The sequence below is a fragment of the Cupressus sempervirens genome, chromosome 10 (assembly GCF_028749045.1).
Source record: "Cupressus sempervirens isolate cs-2001-9-10 chromosome 10, ASM2874904v1, whole genome shotgun sequence".
Taxonomy (NCBI): domain Eukaryota; kingdom Viridiplantae; phylum Streptophyta; class Pinopsida; order Cupressales; family Cupressaceae; genus Cupressus; species Cupressus sempervirens.
This window is the reverse complement of record NC_143127.1, coordinates 528,214,501-528,234,199: the sequence shown is the minus strand read 5'-3', so window position 1 is coordinate 528,234,199 and position 19,699 is coordinate 528,214,501. Positions and strand designations below refer to the sequence as shown.

At 36.4% G+C, this 19,699-nt stretch overlaps 1 protein-coding gene across 7 annotated transcripts in view; it reads right to left on the bottom strand.

The window, feature by feature from the left end:
- ATSPO11-1 (Spo11/DNA topoisomerase VI, subunit A protein) overlaps positions 1–19,699 on the bottom strand; it is a 314,730-nt gene that overhangs the window by 223,137 nt on the left and 71,894 nt on the right. For 6 of the 7 annotated variants that reach the window (XM_089803821.1, XM_089803825.1, XM_089803822.1 and 3 more), the window contains exons 3-5: positions 12,101–12,174; positions 11,838–11,939; positions 11,310–11,383 (exon numbers count right to left, since the gene is read on the bottom strand). In XM_089803821.1, coding sequence (XP_089659947.1) covers positions 11,310–11,383; positions 11,838–11,939; positions 12,101–12,174 — 250 coding nt within the window. Of the gene's footprint in view, positions 1–11,309; positions 11,384–11,837; positions 11,940–12,100; positions 12,175–15,673; positions 15,786–19,699 lie in introns of all 7 variants that reach the window. The other variant, XM_089803827.1, reaches the window with a different exon arrangement.

Genomic DNA, 19,699 nt, shown 5'->3' with positions numbered 1-19,699 from the left:
TCATGCCGTTCAAATTGACCAATGCACCTGCTACATTTCAATCATGCATGAACCACATCTTCAACAAGCAATTGCGTAAGTATTTATTGGTATTCTTTGATGATCTTCTTATTTATAGCAGGACATGGGAGCACCTGAAGCATCTGAATGAAGTTCTAAGTATCATGGAGGAACAATCCTTGTTCGCCAAGCAGTCCAAATGTGAATTTGGTATGACAGAAATATTGTACTTGGGGCATGTTGTCAGTAAATACGGAGTTCAAGTGCATCAGAAGAAGATTTAAGCTATTCTTGACTGGCCTCCACCAAAATCACTCACAGATTTGCAAGGATTTTTAATACTGTGCAGTTACTACAAGAGGTTCGTTAAAGGATTCTCTCAGCTCAGTGCACCCTTAACAATCTAACAAAGAAGGGGTCTTTCTAGTGGAATGAGAAGGCACAACTCACCTTTGATAAGCTGAAGGAGGCCATATGCACTTGTCCTGTACTTGCACTACTTGATTTCACTCGACCGTTCATTTTGGAGTGTGACGCATCCGAGGAAGGCATTGGAGCAGTACTGATGCAAGATAAACACCCCATCACTTATGAGAGCAGGAAACTTACACCAACATAATGCCTATATTCCATCAACGACAAAGAAATGTTGGCCGTCATTCATGCATTAACCATGTTCCAGCAATATCTGGCGAGTGCCAAGTTTGTACAGTCTGAGATATTTGCTGGAGCAACAGGACTTGAAAGAACGGCAACAAAAATGGGCAAGCAAGGTTCAAGCTTTTGATTTTGACATTGAATATGTGAAAGGGAAAAACAATGTGGTTGCGGATGCCTTGTCCCGGAAACCCACCATCTGCTCACAAGACCAAATTTCCGCTGACTGGAAAGCACATCTGTTAGTAGAATATTCCAAAAATACATTTGCCTGTGAAATAATGGATGGCCACACCCACGATGATCCGTACAGAGTGGTGGATGATATCATCTACTATAAAAACCGGATATATTTGGTGCCAGAATCCAAACTAAAGCAGAAAATCTTGAAGGAAGTACACAACTCACCACTAGCTGGACACCCGAGTTTCCTCAAAACTTATAGAAGTCTTCGGGAGAGGTTTTCATGGAAAGGACTTAAAGGGGACATGTTGCAGTATGTAAGAGAGTGTACGGTCTACCAACAAAACAAGTCCCAACATACTCTACTTGCCGAGCTGCTACAACCTTTGCCAATTCCCAAACGTAAGTGGGAAAGTATATCGATGAATTTCATAACAGGGCATCCCAAGGTGAATGGAAAGGATTGTATTTTCGTGGTGGTTGACAAATTGACAAAGTATGCACGTTTCTTCGCCATCCCTCCGACCTTCAGGCCGCACAAGTTGACGATCTGTTCTTTAGAGAAGTCATTCGTCTGCAGGGGTTACCCCGAAACATCGTCAGTGATTGGGATGGACGATTCATCAGTATCTTCTGGACAGAACTGTTTCGGATGGCAGGGACAAAACTATCACCAAGTACAAGTTACCACCCACAGATAGACGGACAAACAGAGATTGTGAACAAATGGCTCGAAGGCTACCTTCGGAACTACGTTTCGGCACAACAGCGATTGTGGGTAAAATGGATCCATCTAGGAGAATATTGCTACAATGCCACGTACCACATGTCCATCAGAATGGCACCCTTCAGAGCTCTGTACTGGTACGAACCCCTTTCCTTCATCGACACAATGTTGGGCGACAGTCACCCACCAAGGGCGAGGGACTAGCTTCAGGAGGGACAAGACATTCTGAGATGCTTGAAAGAAAATCTATAGAGGGCACAAAATCCATAGAAGATGTACGTTGAAAGACACATAATAGAGAGAAGTTTCGAAGTGGGGGATTTGGTTTATCTCCGGCTCCAGCCATATCGACAATCCTCACTGAAAGAAAAGGTAAAGGAGAAACTGAAACCTCGATTCTATGGCCCCTATCGTGTAACTCGCCACATTGGTGAAGTTGCCGATGAGTTGGACCTTCTGGAGGGTAGTCGTATTCATAATGTCTTCCATGTCTCTTGTTTGAAGAAAGTTGTAGGGCAAAACATCACACTTCCTACCGACCTTCCGCCACTCAATGAAGAAGGAAAGCTCATTTTGGAATCTGCTAAGATCTTCGAAGTATGTGAGAGGGCCCTACGGAACCACACTGTGAAGGAATACTCGCTACACTGGCGACACCTGCTGTTGGATGACACGACATGGGAGGGCGAGTGCATTCTCCAACACCTGACGTTGCATTTGCTTGAGAACAAGCAAAATTTGTGACGGGAGGACTATAATGTTCCCATTATAAAATAAAAAAATAAATCAAACTTTTGTAATGGGCCGATTGATTTAATATATGTCGAACCCACTTTTACTTTTGTTTCCGTAGTTTGTGTCGCCGTCGGCTATCTTTGTACACCCTAGAAATGTTTCCCAATAGGTATTTAAGTATGGCTTGTAGGTTGTAGTCGATATGCTTTTGGATTAATTTCTCTATACTACGAATTACTGTTGGAGTTCGGGATTGTTCGCCATTTCGGAAGTGAAAGATCTTCCTTATTTGGCTCGTGCAGTTTCGGTGGAATTCAACCCTCACCCTATTCCATTGTTGCATGTAATACTTCACTTAGATCTGGTAAATTGGAGTATTATCTTCTGGCAATTACTATTTGCATTCAAATCTCTATTATTGTGTGGTTTTCATCAGGATCTATTGTGTTTGTGTATGAACAAGGGTGTATTTTGATTTGGTTCCCGATACCTATCCGTGTGGCTTCCTGTCATTTTGCGTACTACTCATACCTTGACCATACGGCCCTCATCCCTCTGCCTAGACTGTCGTACGACCTTTCTGGCATCCATACGACCTCTTTTGCATCCTGTACGGCCTCTTGTGGCCATTAATACGGACTTTCCTAAGCAAATTTGTATCCATATTGTTCATCATCCATACTCTTCCGCACAAGTAAACCATTTCATCCATTCATCTGATCATAAAAGAGGACTAGAACATTACACAAATCCAACTGTTAGCTCATGACGATCCAGATGATGAACTGACATACCCATGCTCTTGGGCCCTACTAAATTGGGGGCATTACAATCTTCCCTCCTTGAAACTGCTTGTCCCCAAGCAATCTCAGAAACACATAACACATTAGTCCACCCGAATCCCATGGATAAGACTGATTATTGTCTTTGTCATCACTAACCAGCTCCTATGACATCATCCCCAATACAATTGACTAAATGTCCCAGAATCTGAGTAAAGATATCACAGGAGTGAACATCTCAAAGGGAAGCAACTTGCTAAGTTGACAAAGATTGCTTCTGCAAACTATGCAAAGTAAGCTACCATACACACTAGCAGACATGTTTGTAACTGAGCTGTGTGCCTGAAAAAGATCATGCACCTGAGAGTCAAAAGTAAAACCATATATACTTGGCATCATGTATACATTCCAAAACTCCTCTGCAAGTCCTGTCTAAAATCCCCATGCACTAGAAGGATTCCAAACACTAAACAGAAGCTTCCCAAGAAGAACAACCTCTAACATTTGTCACTCAACTCTGAACTCAACTTCACAAGCCAATCAACAAGACTCAACCAAACTTCAGTACTAACCATGTCAGCACTTTCAGATAAAAACATCTGAAAGTGCTAGTATCACTAGCACCATCTTTATCTTTTGCAAAGCTCTTGTGGATGTGCTAATTACTGATGCCATCTACTGCAGATGGCAAATACTCAGCCCACAAAGGATGCTAAACATCAAAACTAGTCCACATTGAAGCCTTGCCAAAACCTGTGTGGATCAGAGAAGTAGTGATGACTACTCCTCCCTATCTAGTCCTGATAAAAGGTTCCCACCTTGGTCAAATGTTGACTTTCATAGCTCTGAATGTAAACCTTGTCATCTAGCTCATCACCAACATCTATATTCGGTGTAACCTAAGGAGAAACCGATGCAACATGTGGGTTCCTACTGCTCTCTATAGATGCCCTCATGCCAACCGTAACATCTATGCCTATAACTGCAATGGATGCAGCCACATCTTCATCATAACTTCTGGATATAGGAACATCACCAACTGCTCCTATTGGAAACTGAACTGTGTCTGCAGATAGTGTAAACTCTACCCAGCTCCGCTAAGGTGAGTGATCAACATCCACCTCAAAAATGGATTGTCATAAGACAATGTTGCTTCCATCTTGAACAAAGGATTGTCCACAAAGTGAACCTCAACACTGTGTTGATTCAGTAACATGTTGTCTCTGATGGAGCCTTAAGTTTTGCAAATTGGGGTATCCATTCTGAGCAATTATATTGGAGGCTTAATATATATTCTTGCTAATGTTAGGTTGGTATCATGTTGAGTATTTGAAGATGAATACTTACCACTACATAACGCAATGTACAAAGGGATGACAGAAGACTGATTATTCATGGTGTTAGTGAACTCTCAGCCAAACAGACAATTCTTATATATAATCAGTATTGCTTATATATGAGCATGAGTCAAGTTTCATGGAAATAATAGCAGTAAAGCCTGTGTAAATTTATTAAAAGTAAAACCTGAACAAGAAAGACATCTATGGTTGAGACTCATAACTAATTGTTGCAGCCTTAAAGATATATGGCTGGAAGCATTAAGCACAGGTCATTAAACTTTGAGGGCATCTATTTCAAGCAATACAATAGAGAGAAGTATATATATACAGAAATAATACTTCCAATTTAACTGGCCAAGGTCAAGTGCAGAACTGTAACATTCTGAATAAGGTATTAAAGTACCAGTTTCTTTCTGAACTAGTTGGTGAAGCTTTCACTACCAAATTTATTACTGCAAAATCTCATAGGTAATCATTTAAAAAAAGTAAACAGAAAAATATGTTGAGCTTTAAGAATGTTGTGTGGATAAGAGAGTAATGTGACTGCGTATAAACTTGGAGCATGCACTTTGGAAGATTCAGTCAGGTACTCTATACAAAAATTTGTGCCTAGTAAACGGAGGCATATCAAATTAAAGTAAAATTCTCTTCCAATAAAATGCTAATGTCTAGATATGCATCTAATTATGAAGACCTTAAGGATTCAAATTAATATGAATGTATGCACTGAGAGAAGGGGACTATGGACATTCAAAAAAAAATGCAGAGATCTCATACAGTGAGTTCCGAGCAGGTAAGATACAGGCTTTGTGTATCTGCGATGACAAAATGGAAGAAGTACCAAGTGACCTTTCACAATGCAATTCACTCAAAGTATTGACTATATGAGGTAATAAGATAGAGGAGTGGCCTGGCATTGCAGGAGCTTAAGTTCGATGCTTTATTAAAATTGACAACCCGTGCACACAATAGACAGAGTGGCGTCTTCATGACATTCGATACTCTGCCTGGTATGTCTGGTAAACTCTAATCCATACACCCAACGTTGATATGAATCGGCAATATTTGCATCATTTGCGGAGACTATTTTGAAAACTTTATATGCGGTATATAATCATTCTTCGGTGATTGTCAATACATGCACGAGTGTTATGATCCCGAGAGAATATTAGGAATAAAATAAAATGGAGATATCATGATGCCAGATGTAAGCCGCATAAGTGGATATGGTCAAAGTCTTCAAATCACTATGGATTCACAAGAATGTAACCTGAACATAAGAGTGGCATTGGCAAGAAGTCTCAACTTCATTTTTCTATGTCATTAGTTGAAGCAAATAAGGAATGTGTGCAACTATAACCAAGAGAATAAGTCGTGCAATGATATGTGCACAGAATATTCAGGAATTGGGAATCATGGACTATGGAAACTTAGATGCGGAAGACACACACGACCTTCATCATGCACTAATGAACAGATGTTTTGCCTTTTGATCTTCATGCTCCCACCACGGTTAGGTCTCAAAGCACTATAAAAAACATTCTAATGATTCTTTATTGTTTCTTGCAGGTTGAGAGACCCCGTGTGGACTTTTAATATGGATGTTGCATAGCGTGATAGGAGTGTTTTTGGAGGGAGAAATTCATATTTCCAAAGTGCGATGACATGCCCGTGTTTATACCCTTGCTTCAGAATCCTTGATAATGGTCACTAAATGGTGGTTTTAATTTTTTTAAAGTAACACGAAATTATGTTGCAAGTTAAAAATTAAGCATCACAAATATTCAATTATTCATTATGAAGGGGCATGATGTTTTGAAAAGGCACACCCAAATCCTATGCAAAATTATAAATAGGGAATGTACAACTCATATTCATATAGACTCTTCCTAATTTTTGCATACTATATGCACTATGATATAATATATTCTTTCATTGGTAAAGAGATGGATTTTTGAACTAAGCTCGTGAATTCCAGATTATTGAGTAAATATATTCATATGCGATTCTAAAGTCAAACTGTATTGGATAGACCATTCGTAAGGAGTGTCTCCAATGCAATTTTATTTCCAGCATGATTAGTAAGAAATATTTATTTTATTTTATTTGCATGAAACTTTAGAGTTAAAATATTATATAGTTTCGTCCTTCATAATTATTATTTTAATTTTATAAATAATTTATATGATAGATAAGTGGACAGGATCAACTATAGCATTTTAAAATCGAACATCATAGATATTGAGAAATATTTAATTGTTTCCGAATCTATGTCTAGCTTGTCTCCAAACCACAGGTGTTAAAATAGATTCTAGACAATTTTAAAATTGTGTCCATATATTTGATTTGTCGCATCTTGATTACTAAATTGTTTATAATTGATGTGCGCAGAATTTTATAAAGTTGTATGTTTTAAACTTATAATACTGAGTCCTGACTCTATTGCCCTTCGGCACTAGTCTTTATATTTTTCATAATTCGCAATATTTGATCTGTCACATCTTGATTACTAAATTTTTTATAATTGATGTGCGTAGAATTTTATAAAGTTGTATGTTTTAAACTTATAATACTGAGTCCTGACTCTATTGCCCTTCGGCACTAGTCTTTATATTTTTCATAATTCGCAATCCATACGCTGGCAATTATTTCATATCTTTCCTTTGAAGAATTAATATATTTGTTTGTTGCAATCATCTATAATAATTACTCTTATTTAAAACCCTCATATATTCATTATTCTTAATTTGTAATTTGCAAGATTAAAAGTTTTCTATAATTCTTGCCATTTGGGAAACTTTCGTGCCATTTGCATTCTAACCATTCTACTATAAGCATCTTGGGCTCAAGTGTTTTGTTCAAGATTAGGTGCACCTACCATGGTTTTTTTGAGCCAGAAGTGCAAGGAACTCAGACTACACTATTCAGTTTCGTCAGGTCGACCATAATTGGTTGGATATCCCAGCATCGAGATGGCAAGACTCGTAGGATTCCAATCTGGGGTGTTGGGAACCAACAGTCTCCACACCACTCGCCTCATAATCAACAAAAACATGTGTGCTATCATTAGTACACACATCAAAGTAGTTGTTGATCTTCAACGGATGGCTCAATTGGCACGAAAGTAGTTGTTGATCTGATAGTATCATCACATGTTGTCACTCCCACTATCACTGCATGACCATCAAATGCATGATCCCTAGAACTCAAGCCAACAAATGCATCATCCAACTCAGCCTGACATGAATTCTAATCACACCCCACATCCAATGTGTCCAAAGCCTAAGTGCTGACATGTGGTAACACAAAAGGAATGTCCTACACATCTATAGCTACCACATTATCATTATGATGCCAAAAATCCTTGCTGTTGTCATGCAAATCAGAACTAATGTCACTATCAATATCCATGTTATCTTCCTCAAAATCATCAATAACATGTGCACTATCATCCACAACTCTATTTACAACATTTTCAGAATTTGCTATGACAATAAGTGCAACTATAATCTCACACAGACCACTCTTGATATGAAACTCAGAGTTTTGACTGAAAACATTTTCTTTCCCTCTAATGGTGTCCACCATAACATCATATTTCTTCCTTTAAGAAAATGATACCATGTTCTGCTCAATTTTTGGATTTGAAATCACTTTTGTCATTCATTTGTGGTTTTGATTCAACACATTCACTAGCACATTCAAATGTTTTACAATACCATCCCATTGTTCCTTATTAGTGGCTATAATTATGATTTATGCACTATAAATTTTATTTACCTACCCCATACGATGGCAGGAAACTACTCTGATACCACTATAAGAACTCCTATTGGTTCTAACTTTAACAAACACCAAATTTTCTTCGCTATTCAATTGTTTGAAATTTTGTCAAGCACTTTGCAAGCAAGCTTTGATACCACTCACTGTAAGAACCCTGCTCACTCACACTATAGCAGTGTTGGAGAATGTATATTTTGTTCGTTTAGATGTTGAGCAATTTTTTGGTTTTTGCAATATATATGATTTTTTTATTTTTTTATCTTCAAATATATAGAAATGCTGAAATAAACATTTAAACCACACCACTTCCAACAACGCCAATATTGTCCTAAAGATTTGCAATTATGAGTTTGCAAATTATTACATTCTATCCTCATGAAATTATAATTAAAAAATAGAAGCCTTATTATAGCAAGCGTATAAATGTTAGAAGCAGGTTGGTTATACTTGCAGCGACAGGAAAGTTGGTGTTGGAGGAATTTGCAGCAGGATGCCCTTGGAATTCAATGCCCAAACAGTGGTTCCCTAGCCATGGCTGGCAGATGGCAAAGTTGGGAATTTTCAGACCCAAAAGGCAGCATGTACAGTGCAGACGTTGCCTTCAAACCCACAGCCTCAGCTAGAAAAATGGACACCCAAATAAAGGTCCAAATGCAGGCACAAATGCCTAGTTGCAGTAGGAATCCATGGCCTTCAAGCAACAGTAAATACAGTAGGAAGTTAAGAAAGACCACACCCAAACAAGATATAAATCGCAGCTCCAGTAATTCTGCAAGACGGCTAACAATGGCCTTCCAATTAACAGCGAACTCACACCAAAATGAAGGAGATAATTGATGTCAAAAACCCTGATCGAAATGCAGCAAGATGATGGATAATTTTAGTATACAACAACACCAAAATTCCAATGACCAAAGCTGGAATTGATTTCAGAAATTTCGAGCACAATGTACCATGTCTTTCAATGGTTCAAAGTGCAAATCAGAGGAGAAATCAGTCCTCACAAACCCTTGAATAAACCTTCAGCCAACATTCACAAGTAATAAAAATCAATAGACAAGAATGAATCCCTTTCCTTGATGAAGTATCTTTTATAATACAAAATGCAACTTGGCTTCTTCCTCACACTTTTCATTAAAAATGTTTCATCAATACACTTTTCAATTAGAAGATTTCATTTAATAATTTTGAATAAATAACTCCCAAGCTAAAAGCTTCATGAAAACACTTTTCACTTAAAAGGCTTCTTCAACACACCACGAAATTATCACTTAAATGATAAAGTCATTTATTAGGACAGTCTTAATAAACAACTTATAATATAAAGCTCCATTTGTTGACCCAATCAAATACTGATGATGCCCAATACCAAGTGCCTCCACTGCACTGCTAAAACAGTAACCCACTCTCCTAACTTACTATAAATAGTAGGTCGCACCAACAAAGACCCTCAAATCCAGGTGTTAACTCACAAGAGTTGCAATGATGAACTAACTTACCCATGCTCTTGGGCCTAACTAAATTGGGGACATTACACACCCTACAACAATTTCACAAGTGATTCCCGCACAAAACTAACCTAAGCTACTACATACGGCGATAAAACATTGTTAACATTAAAAAATTGTAAAAAAATCTAGGATTATTTATTTATAAACTAAATTGTTGCTTCTAGTACATATCCTAGTTTGTATTATGGATCCCGTTCATGGGATTAGCTTTAAAAAATGAGATTTGTGTTTGTTTTGGGTTCATCTATACAAAAAACTTGTAAAAATCAAACACACACACATACTAGAAGCGTGAAAGAATTAGAATATCACATAGCATCATATAAACAACAAAAAGACCATAAAGTTGAATGTCATTTTAAAATGCATGGTAAATATTTATAATGCAAACATACTTATACATATGTGTGTACATATATACATGCAGCCTAAAAGCATGAATCAGGATTACAAAAGTACATAGCATCATCTAAACAAGAAACACCATAAATTTTAATGTCATTCAAAATATGCATGTTAAGCATTCATCATTCAAAATTCAAGTTCAAAATTAAAATAATAATATCAAGTTCAACAAAGAGTTTAACTTATAAACTTTTAATCTTCAAATGGCTTTTTTAAATATCCAATATCATCATCATCGATGTTAGATTAATGTATTAACACTCAATGAACCACAAGCAATATCAGTACCACTGCCGAAGCCACTTGCGCTAAAAGTGTGTTGGACCCGCTGGACACACTCCCAGGCTCAGGTAAAGTATTACATCATACACTGAAACAAAAACAAAACAAAGGAAATTCTCCTGCATCTTCAACAAGGAAAACTCAGGTATCACTACCCACAGAAACATCTTTGATCATTTTTAGTTGGCACTCTCCAACCTAAAAATAACACAGACCACAGCTATGAGCAATCATCCAGCAAAAAGAATCAAAAGAGATATTTATCTCCCAGTTTATTCCATTCAATAGAAAATGGTTCACAATTTCCAGCAGACTTGTATAAATCAAATTGAGACGCATTTATACCCCCGCCTTCTTCCTTGAGAAATTCAGGATCTCCAAGCAAGTCACTCTTTTCCAGAATCTATCGGGTTAGCATAAATCAATATCCTAGTCATCCGCATTCACTTTTTTTTGGACTACGGGAGGAATATTTCCCTAGGTAGACTAGACATTCATCTTTTCCACTTCACACAATATACTATTAATTTCAGCTTTGTAAGGTGTTCGTCTAAACATCTAAGCTAACACCCACACATGCATTATATGCACATGAAAGAATTCCATTTCCTAGTAACACGAGCATCATAGATGTCGATGAGAAGATAAGTAAATCTAAAGATTTTTACAAACTACCCAAAAAACTTTTCATACTTCAAGTGTTTGAGATATCATCAATTATGACTTTTCAAGGCTTGCAATTGTTGCTTCGTGATGCTGTTACTTGTAGGGAAATCGGATTTAATAATGTGCCTTTAGACCTTTCGTATTTGTCAGTTTATTCATAGATTTTACTCATGTTGCTAATATCTCATTGCAAGCCTCCCAATATCATTTAACATAATATAAACCATTATATACACACCACATTTAGATCATGGCGGCTACACTGAAAATAAATGCAGACATCATTAATTCCACGATCTACCGTTGTCTGATCTGTTAAATCATAGAAGAAACATATGTTAGCAGTAGAACTATGCACAGAACTGCTTAAGAAGATACTTCTATCTCTTTTGCATTATGTAGTTGCAGCTCCTTAAGAAGTGATAACCAAAAGGTGTACAATTATCATATCTTTTACTTGCAAAACATCACAGCTAACATTGCCACAAGATTCACTGTTGAATTGTAAATTTCATCATTATTTTCACATCAATGTTTAACAAAATTGTCTTTATCTTGGATGCAAGAACAGATATTAGTGAGAGATTAAGATGTTTAAGGCATAAAATGTATATGAGTGAGAAAATTAAATTATTGAATTTTTATCTTAGATCATTTACGTTCATCAAAATTGATAGCCTTTCACACTCATGAAACAAGCAGTTACAAATTTGTTAACAATATTTGAACGACGACAAAGATTCTTAAAAAAGTAGATTACACCAACCAAGAAAAATTGCAGGATCTGTGTAGTAGATATCCCTCTTAGAAGCGTGTTTGTTTTCTTGCAGCAACTCCTGAATAATTTGGAGTATCCGCAGCATTGCAACTTGCATCAGATAAGATTCGAAGTAACCCAGTAAGTTCTAAGTCCCAGCTCACTTCAAAAAGCAACAGAGAAAAACAGTTGTTTTCTGATTGGCTACAAAACTGACTGGGTGACATTTGAGATGTAGATATCCAGCAAGCAAAAAATAAGATGATACATACCCAACCTACGAGCTGCTGCCTTTGTTTCCATGGTTATGACCTCCTTGTGTATTGCTGCCGCTTCTGTACAGGAGCTGTTTCGCAGAGACACAGTTTTTAAGATTTGTGAATGCATTCAATTGTAATGCATACAGATATTTTTTCAGTTTTTACCCTGCATAATTTTTGCTAATTCTTACTCCTAAGCTGTGCAAAACATCTCTTCTAAAGAACTAACAAATTTTGTCTAACAACAGAAGTGATAAGTCAACTCCACATGCCCAAAAACCCAATGGAGTATTGAATGTAGGTACACAGTTTTCCAAACAGATATTCTTGCTTATTCCAACAAAATTTCAAAAATCCAAGACAAAAATATAATAGGAAATACTTCAGCTCAATTTCATGCAAAAGATCATCAAGAAAGCCTGCTTGAAACCATGGAGAGATTTTTTTGTTCTGCGTATGTTATCATTGTCGTATATAACTTCATATGACAACCAACTGTGAATGAGAAATTGTAACGTCCTTCCTAATGTGACCTTGGAAAATAAATATCTAATAAGGTCTTAAAAGTAATTTATTTAATTATTTAATATTATCCCTCAAAAGTAAATCATATGGGTAATATTATTAAATTAACTTTGCATGATATGTCCTAATTAACTTAATAAAGTGACTTTAATGTTAAGTGAAAATCCAATAAAGTCAAAAGACACGGGAAAAGAAAAATCAGGAGGCAAAGCAAAGGGAAAGCCAAGAGCCTCTGCATTGGGATATAAGAGAACAATGAGAAGTTCATTCAAGATATGCCTGGTTTGTGAATGAGCAATTGTAACGTCCCTTTCTAATGTGACCTTGGAAAATAAATATTTAATAAGGTCATAAAAGTAATTAATATAATTATTTGATATTATTCCTCAAAAGCAAATCATATGGGTGATATTATTTAATTAACTTAAGATGATATTATTTAATTAACTTAAGAAGCTGAACTTAATGTTAAGGAAAATCTAATAGTGTGTAATGTCCCCACTATTAGGGTTTGCTAGAGACAAGAAATACCTGCAAAATAAATGTTAGAATTTAATAATAAGTCTATGTATACTATTCTACCCTCTATCTTAATCTCAACCTTAAAGATGTCTCCACATCGGGATTACTAACCCTCCTGATCTCTATCTTGGATGATATAATATCAATTTTAGCACCATCCTTGGTTACTCCTCCATCTTATATGGAGTGCTCCCTCTAATGTCCTTCCTCAAAGAGATATCCTCTATCCAGGGCCCTTATGACATATGCATATGTTGACATCAATAGAATAGTCTGACCCATGGAGATTATATCAATCTCAGGCCAATATTACATCAACCTCTCGTACCAATACTACAAGAATTATAGAAATCCTTGTCTCTTCTGTCAGGTGGAGATTAAATCAATCTCTCCTCCTAACACTAGAGGAAAAAATAAAAATTACAGAAATTATATCAATCTTTTCTTTAGAGATTATATTAATCTCAGTCCAACAAAAAATTATTATAATTTCTTTCAAATTAATAAATATAAACAACAATAATATAACATTATTTGAAATAGCTTTTTCTTTAATTCTAAATTTAATTTCTTGATCAATACAAATAACATCTGTATAAATATTCATATAAAATTATACATATACATTCTGAATTCATTATACATAATTCTTAATTTAGGTTGAGCTGAAATAACATAATTCTTTATTTTAGATATAAAAAAGAGATAATGTAATTTAATTTAATAATTAAATACATACCTACTTATGTTTGCCTTTATATGCCCTCTTACGTAACTTTTACCTTTCTCTTTTGAAAGGAAGTGATATTTAATGTCTTATTGTTTTATTGTAAATAATTTAGACTTATTACTTTGTTGTCTGCCGCATGTGCTAATGCATTCCCTTATTTGCATTTGTATATGAGGCAATGATAAAATGGCACGGCAAATGGATTCCAATTGCCATAAAATTGACTGTGGAAGAAGACTAATCAAAATGCCTAATGTGAACCAGCCAGTCTGAAATGAAACATCTGAGTATTGCATTGTCAGGCCTTAGGAGATTCCGTAAACATGTATAAATTGAGAGCATATACAACGATGAAAAACTTAAGTCAAACGATAGCATACATGGAGCCCAATAAAAAGATAGGTATAATCTATAGACACCTTCGACAGAAGCCCACGATATCCAAATGATTAAACATAAGTGCAATGAAAATATTCAATACTCCATTTAAGACAAGCAAGGTGAATCAAGGAATCACGGTGAGTCTAGAGGAACAATGATAGCAAAGTTGAACAAATAAAAAATCAGAGTATCTACACGGCAGTAGGAAGACTGAATTGGTGGTCAAATCATTTTCAAAGTCCAACATAATTGGCGGTCAAATCGTTTTCAAAGTCTAACATATTTGGTGGTGTGAGCCGTAACCTACTGTTGCTGTCATAATTTCATGGTTATCCACGAGTTCCTCCATTCTTGCTTGAGACATTGGCTACCATGATCGTATCTATAGTATTTTCTATAATGGACGTCGTGAGCTAGGTTCTACTCAAATGCCATGAGGGTCATTTCTCGATGTCGTGACTCCATTTATGCTTGGTTTTGGTTCCTCTTGCTGAGTTTGACTCCTTGGATGCCAATGCCATGAGGATTCTTCTTCACTTCATGGATTTCTTATGGCTTTAGCTATGAAGGACACCATGTCTTCTATGAAGCTGTAGCTTCATCACTTCTTCAAATTTTGGGTTTCTTAGCTCATAGCAGCTATGAGCTATGGTAATTTATGTAAGTTCTTTTACCTCCATTCTGTGCCATGACTGTGATGTAAGTTATTTGCTATTGTTATTACTTCAGATGCCATGGTTGTTGTAGCTGAATATTTTTCATGGCATGAATATTTACATCTTGTTGTTCTCTATGCCGTGATTGCTTAAAATCCTTGCTTATTCTATTATTTGAAAACAAGATCCGGAAGTTAGATCTTCTTGTTTCTATTTCATGGTTGTTGTGAGATCTCCATTCGTTAAGAGTTTCACGCCCCCCTAGCCGGCCATAGGAAGATATAGAGGATAGATTAGATCTTCTTGCTTCTGTTTCATGGTTGTTGTGAGATCTTCATTAACTGTTGTTATATATGCTATGACTCCATCTGTTGTTATCTTTTCCTCTCATGCTGATTGTCATTATTTGGTACAGCAGGTCTGATAATAACCTTGACATGAGTATTTCTTTTAATTTTACTAATTTCAAACGACATATCATATTGTGCACCAATTGTAGCAAGTCAATCAGCATGTTTATTCTGATTTCTAGGTACAGATTGCAAATTAAATGTTCAAAACCTTCAATTAAATCCCACACAAAATGTTTATAACTTTTCAACAGAGCATTTTTGGTTTCATGGATGCTTCTAACTTGGTTAACAATCAATTCAAAATCACCAAAAACTACTGATACGTCGCTTTATGGCCCATTTGAATCCATTCACAAGCACTTTATATTCAGCAACGTTATTAATACAGCTATAAGTAAATCTGAAAGAAGCATAATACCTTTCATTTGCTGGCGATATCAGCGTACAACCTCCTCCTGCACCTGTTTTGCTCCGTAAACCATCAAAAAATAATTTCCAAACATCATTACTTTGCTGTTCCGAACTTAAATCTGCACCTTTCATGACATTTGGCAGAAAATCAGTAGTTTCCTGAATGACATAATTGCCCAAACTTGGCTCTTCAACCTATTCTTCTGTAATTTCAGCATTTTCAATAGCCCAATCATCTAATAATATATCAAAAACATTGTATACCTACGTTTTGGACTCATGAACATCATTACTTTCCTCTTGATCAAATAAAATGGTTGCTGTCTCATTTTCAGTAGTAACAATATTATGTTCAATGCAATCCTTAGCAATAGGTTCAGATGGAATTGTGATCTTAGTACCATACCTAGTGCGGCAAAGCATGTGAGACCAATCTATAAATACATAACCTCCTATCTTGGTAGTGAAATCACGTGATAAACATATGGGAAAATAGGTAGGTAAGTCAATGATATAAATATCCATAGAGACTAAAAAACTAGGACAAGAATGCAAAGTCAAATCCATTTTCCTTATAACTCTAATTGTCTCAATAGTTGTCCTATCTAGTTGAACCACCCCCTTTTCAAGTGGCTCATATTTAAGGCCTAGCTGATCAACAATTTTTTTGGCATAATTGAGCTAGTAGCACCTGAATCTATCATGCAATTATGAACAGGGTACTTGCCTATTATGACTGTAACGTATAAAAGTGGTGGTTTAACTAGCTTGGATGGTTGTTGTGACGTACAAGCATTTGCAACCATTAGAACTTTAGGAGTTTGTTGCACTAAAGCATCATCAAACAAGGTAAGTGACTGTAATACTTCCTGTAACATATCCTTTTGACCTAGGAGTGCTAAAACGTCCCACATGGAAATAGGAACATGAGTCTTCTTCAAATGCTCAATAATATTGAAATTTTGCATACTAACTTTGAACTGATGTTTTGGTACAGCAGATTCCTTTTGCTGTTGTGATGGTTGTAAACTTGCCTTTTGCGCTTGCACTTGCTGCCCTTTTGGCACATATTGCGCTTTTTGCACATTTGAAGGTCATGGTTGATTATTATCAGTCTTAACCTGCTGTTGGTTTGCCTTATCAACTTGTTGTTGCACATTTGCAACCTAGGTCTTTGACCTTTTGCCCGCTGATACAGGTGTCCAAACTTGGTTTGGATCAAAATTTTCTACTATAACAGCTTTATCTTCATTAAAATTCATTAGAGTAGCATCCAGGTTACCTTGTTGCTGCACTTGATCATGATGAACTTCTCCTTGAGTAGTTATTTGTTGTCCTTTAAGAACATCTCGTCTTCTTGCCTCAAGCATATGTGCACAATCAAGCCAAACATGAACAGCGTTACAAGTATTACACCACTCCTCATCATGTGCATAGTTGTTTTGATTATCAACTACCAATTCTTTAGAAGTACTAGGAGTTGCATAATTATAGAGTTGATTGGCTCTTTAATCCTTGAGCTTGCCTTTGCTGGTTTGACCCTGAAAGTTAATTGAATTGCCTATTTTCCTGATAGGAAGCTTGATTAGGCCTATTGTATTGACCTTGTTGCCTTTTCAAGTTTGTTATTTCATTTCCATAACTCTACAAAGTTCGCATCATATTGTCACTTTTCTTCATTAAGTCCAAATTCTGCTCTTTTAGCTCTCTGATAGGAGTTGTAGCAATGAGTTCTTCTGCTGCAACTTGCACATTAAATGTTGGTAATGCTAGCATAGGTGGATGACAGCTAACGATGGTATAACAGCCGGTACAATTGGTTGTATTTCTATAAAATAAGGCATTGGAGGCCTAAGAGGTAACTTGTCGGCTTGTATTAAGTTGTATTCAGCTCTTACAACGATATCAAATGCATCAGGCAAAGTACACCCTCCCATAGATTGTATCATAACTAAAATATCATTGTTAAAAGCCTTCAAGTAAAATAAGAATGCATACTCATCAGAAGGTTTAACAGATGCTGGAATTATGTCCCAAGTTCGCTAAAAACGGAAGTTAAAATCAGAAATATACTCATTAGGATGCCTTTTGATGGTAGTCAACTGATCAACCAAGGAGAGATTATTGGACTTATCTTCAAACTTGCTGTAATGACCCTGCTCAAATCTGATCCCAAAATGTTGATAAAGGTTCAAGAAAAAACTTTGCATACAAGGGTCATATGACTGATATAAAATTTCAGTTTGCTTTTATGGCTCTTTCCTTCACTTAGCATCAATAAGAATGCTTGCAAGAAGACTCTAAATTGACTAAACAATGACCTAACATGTATGTGCAACTTATTTTGACAATATTCAATGCATATATGTGACTGAAACTACTTGCAATATGCAACTATAGCAACTAGTAATTTTGACAAACACTTGGGATGCAAAATTATAACATTATTTATACCAAAAAGAGAACCTACAATCAATTGACATTTTTACAAACAGTTGGTATGCAAACTAACTAACTGATAATAAATGATATTGAATTGCTCAAATGACACCAGCAACTATTATCTCTTTAATTGCAATGAAATTTCTAATACAATGCTCATGAAATATGGCGAAGACTCTTGGAACTTACATGGATTACAAGATATGATAATGTTGGTATAATGCACACCTACAGCTGAAACTTATAACACCTAAAATGCAATGCTAACATGAATGATAAACAAAGGAACCTGGTTGTAGATGGCTGTGATAATTTTCACCAATCCTGCCTTTCTGCTTCGCTATTCCAGATCTGCTTTTTCACTTTGCTTTTTTCGGACTGCTTTTTCGGACTGCTTTTTCGAATTGCTACGAAAACTGAAACATTTCTCATTACCAACTAATGTTAAAAATTAGATGCACGGGCTGAACAAAAATCACTGAATATTATCTCCCAATTAATCACAAATGAATTGGCTGAATACCAATTCCTCCACTCCCAACTAGGGTTGATATCTCCCAACCGAAATTGACACCTTAGAGTCTTCAAACCCTCAAGCAAGTATGCAAGCACTAAGGCTCTCAGGACAAGAGATGAATATGCAACTCAAGATGTGTAAAATGACCCCCCAAAGGCTCCTTATAAAGATTTCGCAAGCAACTCCAAGAAGCTTCTAGAGCAATCCAGCACTTTATTCTTTTAAGTGACTTTTGATATTTTATTATGTTAGTCACTTTAATATTAAATCAATTAAATATAAAGTTACTTTTTAATATTTCATTGTTTAGTACCCTTATAAGTAATTAATTTAATATATCTTTTCCCCCTTTTTCTTCCATTTTAGCCTCCGAAGAAAATAAAGGCTACAATAAAATAAGTAGCTGATGCCTGTCAAAAAGGGGACATTACAGTCCTCCCTTTCCAAAATTGCTTGTCCTCAAGTGTTTACCGTACTGGTAAAGTAAATGAACACATACAGCCAATGAACACGAACAGCAGAATTATATTCGCAATAGTAGATGATTGATGATTTACAATGATCTCAGACGGGATATAAATACTACCGCCGAACCTTCCCGAAGGAGTCCGTCAGCCACAATTATTTTATCCGCTACAAACTATTTACCGCCGGACCGTCGGCTACAGAAACACCGCCGGACCGTCAGCTACAGAAACACCGCCGGACCGTCGGCTACAAAATACCGCCGGAACCATCAGTCGGCTAACATCAAGCAATTGCAAACTCGGGTGCTGTAAAATTTGCTCATTCTCCCATGTGGCATCCTCTGCAGGTAGATCCTTCTATCTCACCAAGTACTCCTTAATCATTTTGTTCTGCAATTTCCTCTCTCTGACATCAATGATCTCTTCAGGCACCAAGACCAAATGTCCCTCCTCATCAAGAGGTGGGAGATCCATGGAAGAGATAACCTGCTGACCTAATGCCTTCTTGAGGCATGAAACATGAAATACATTATGAATCTTGTTGCTCACAGGCAGCTCTAACTCATATGCTACCTCCCCAATCCTCCTGGTAACCCTGTATGGACCG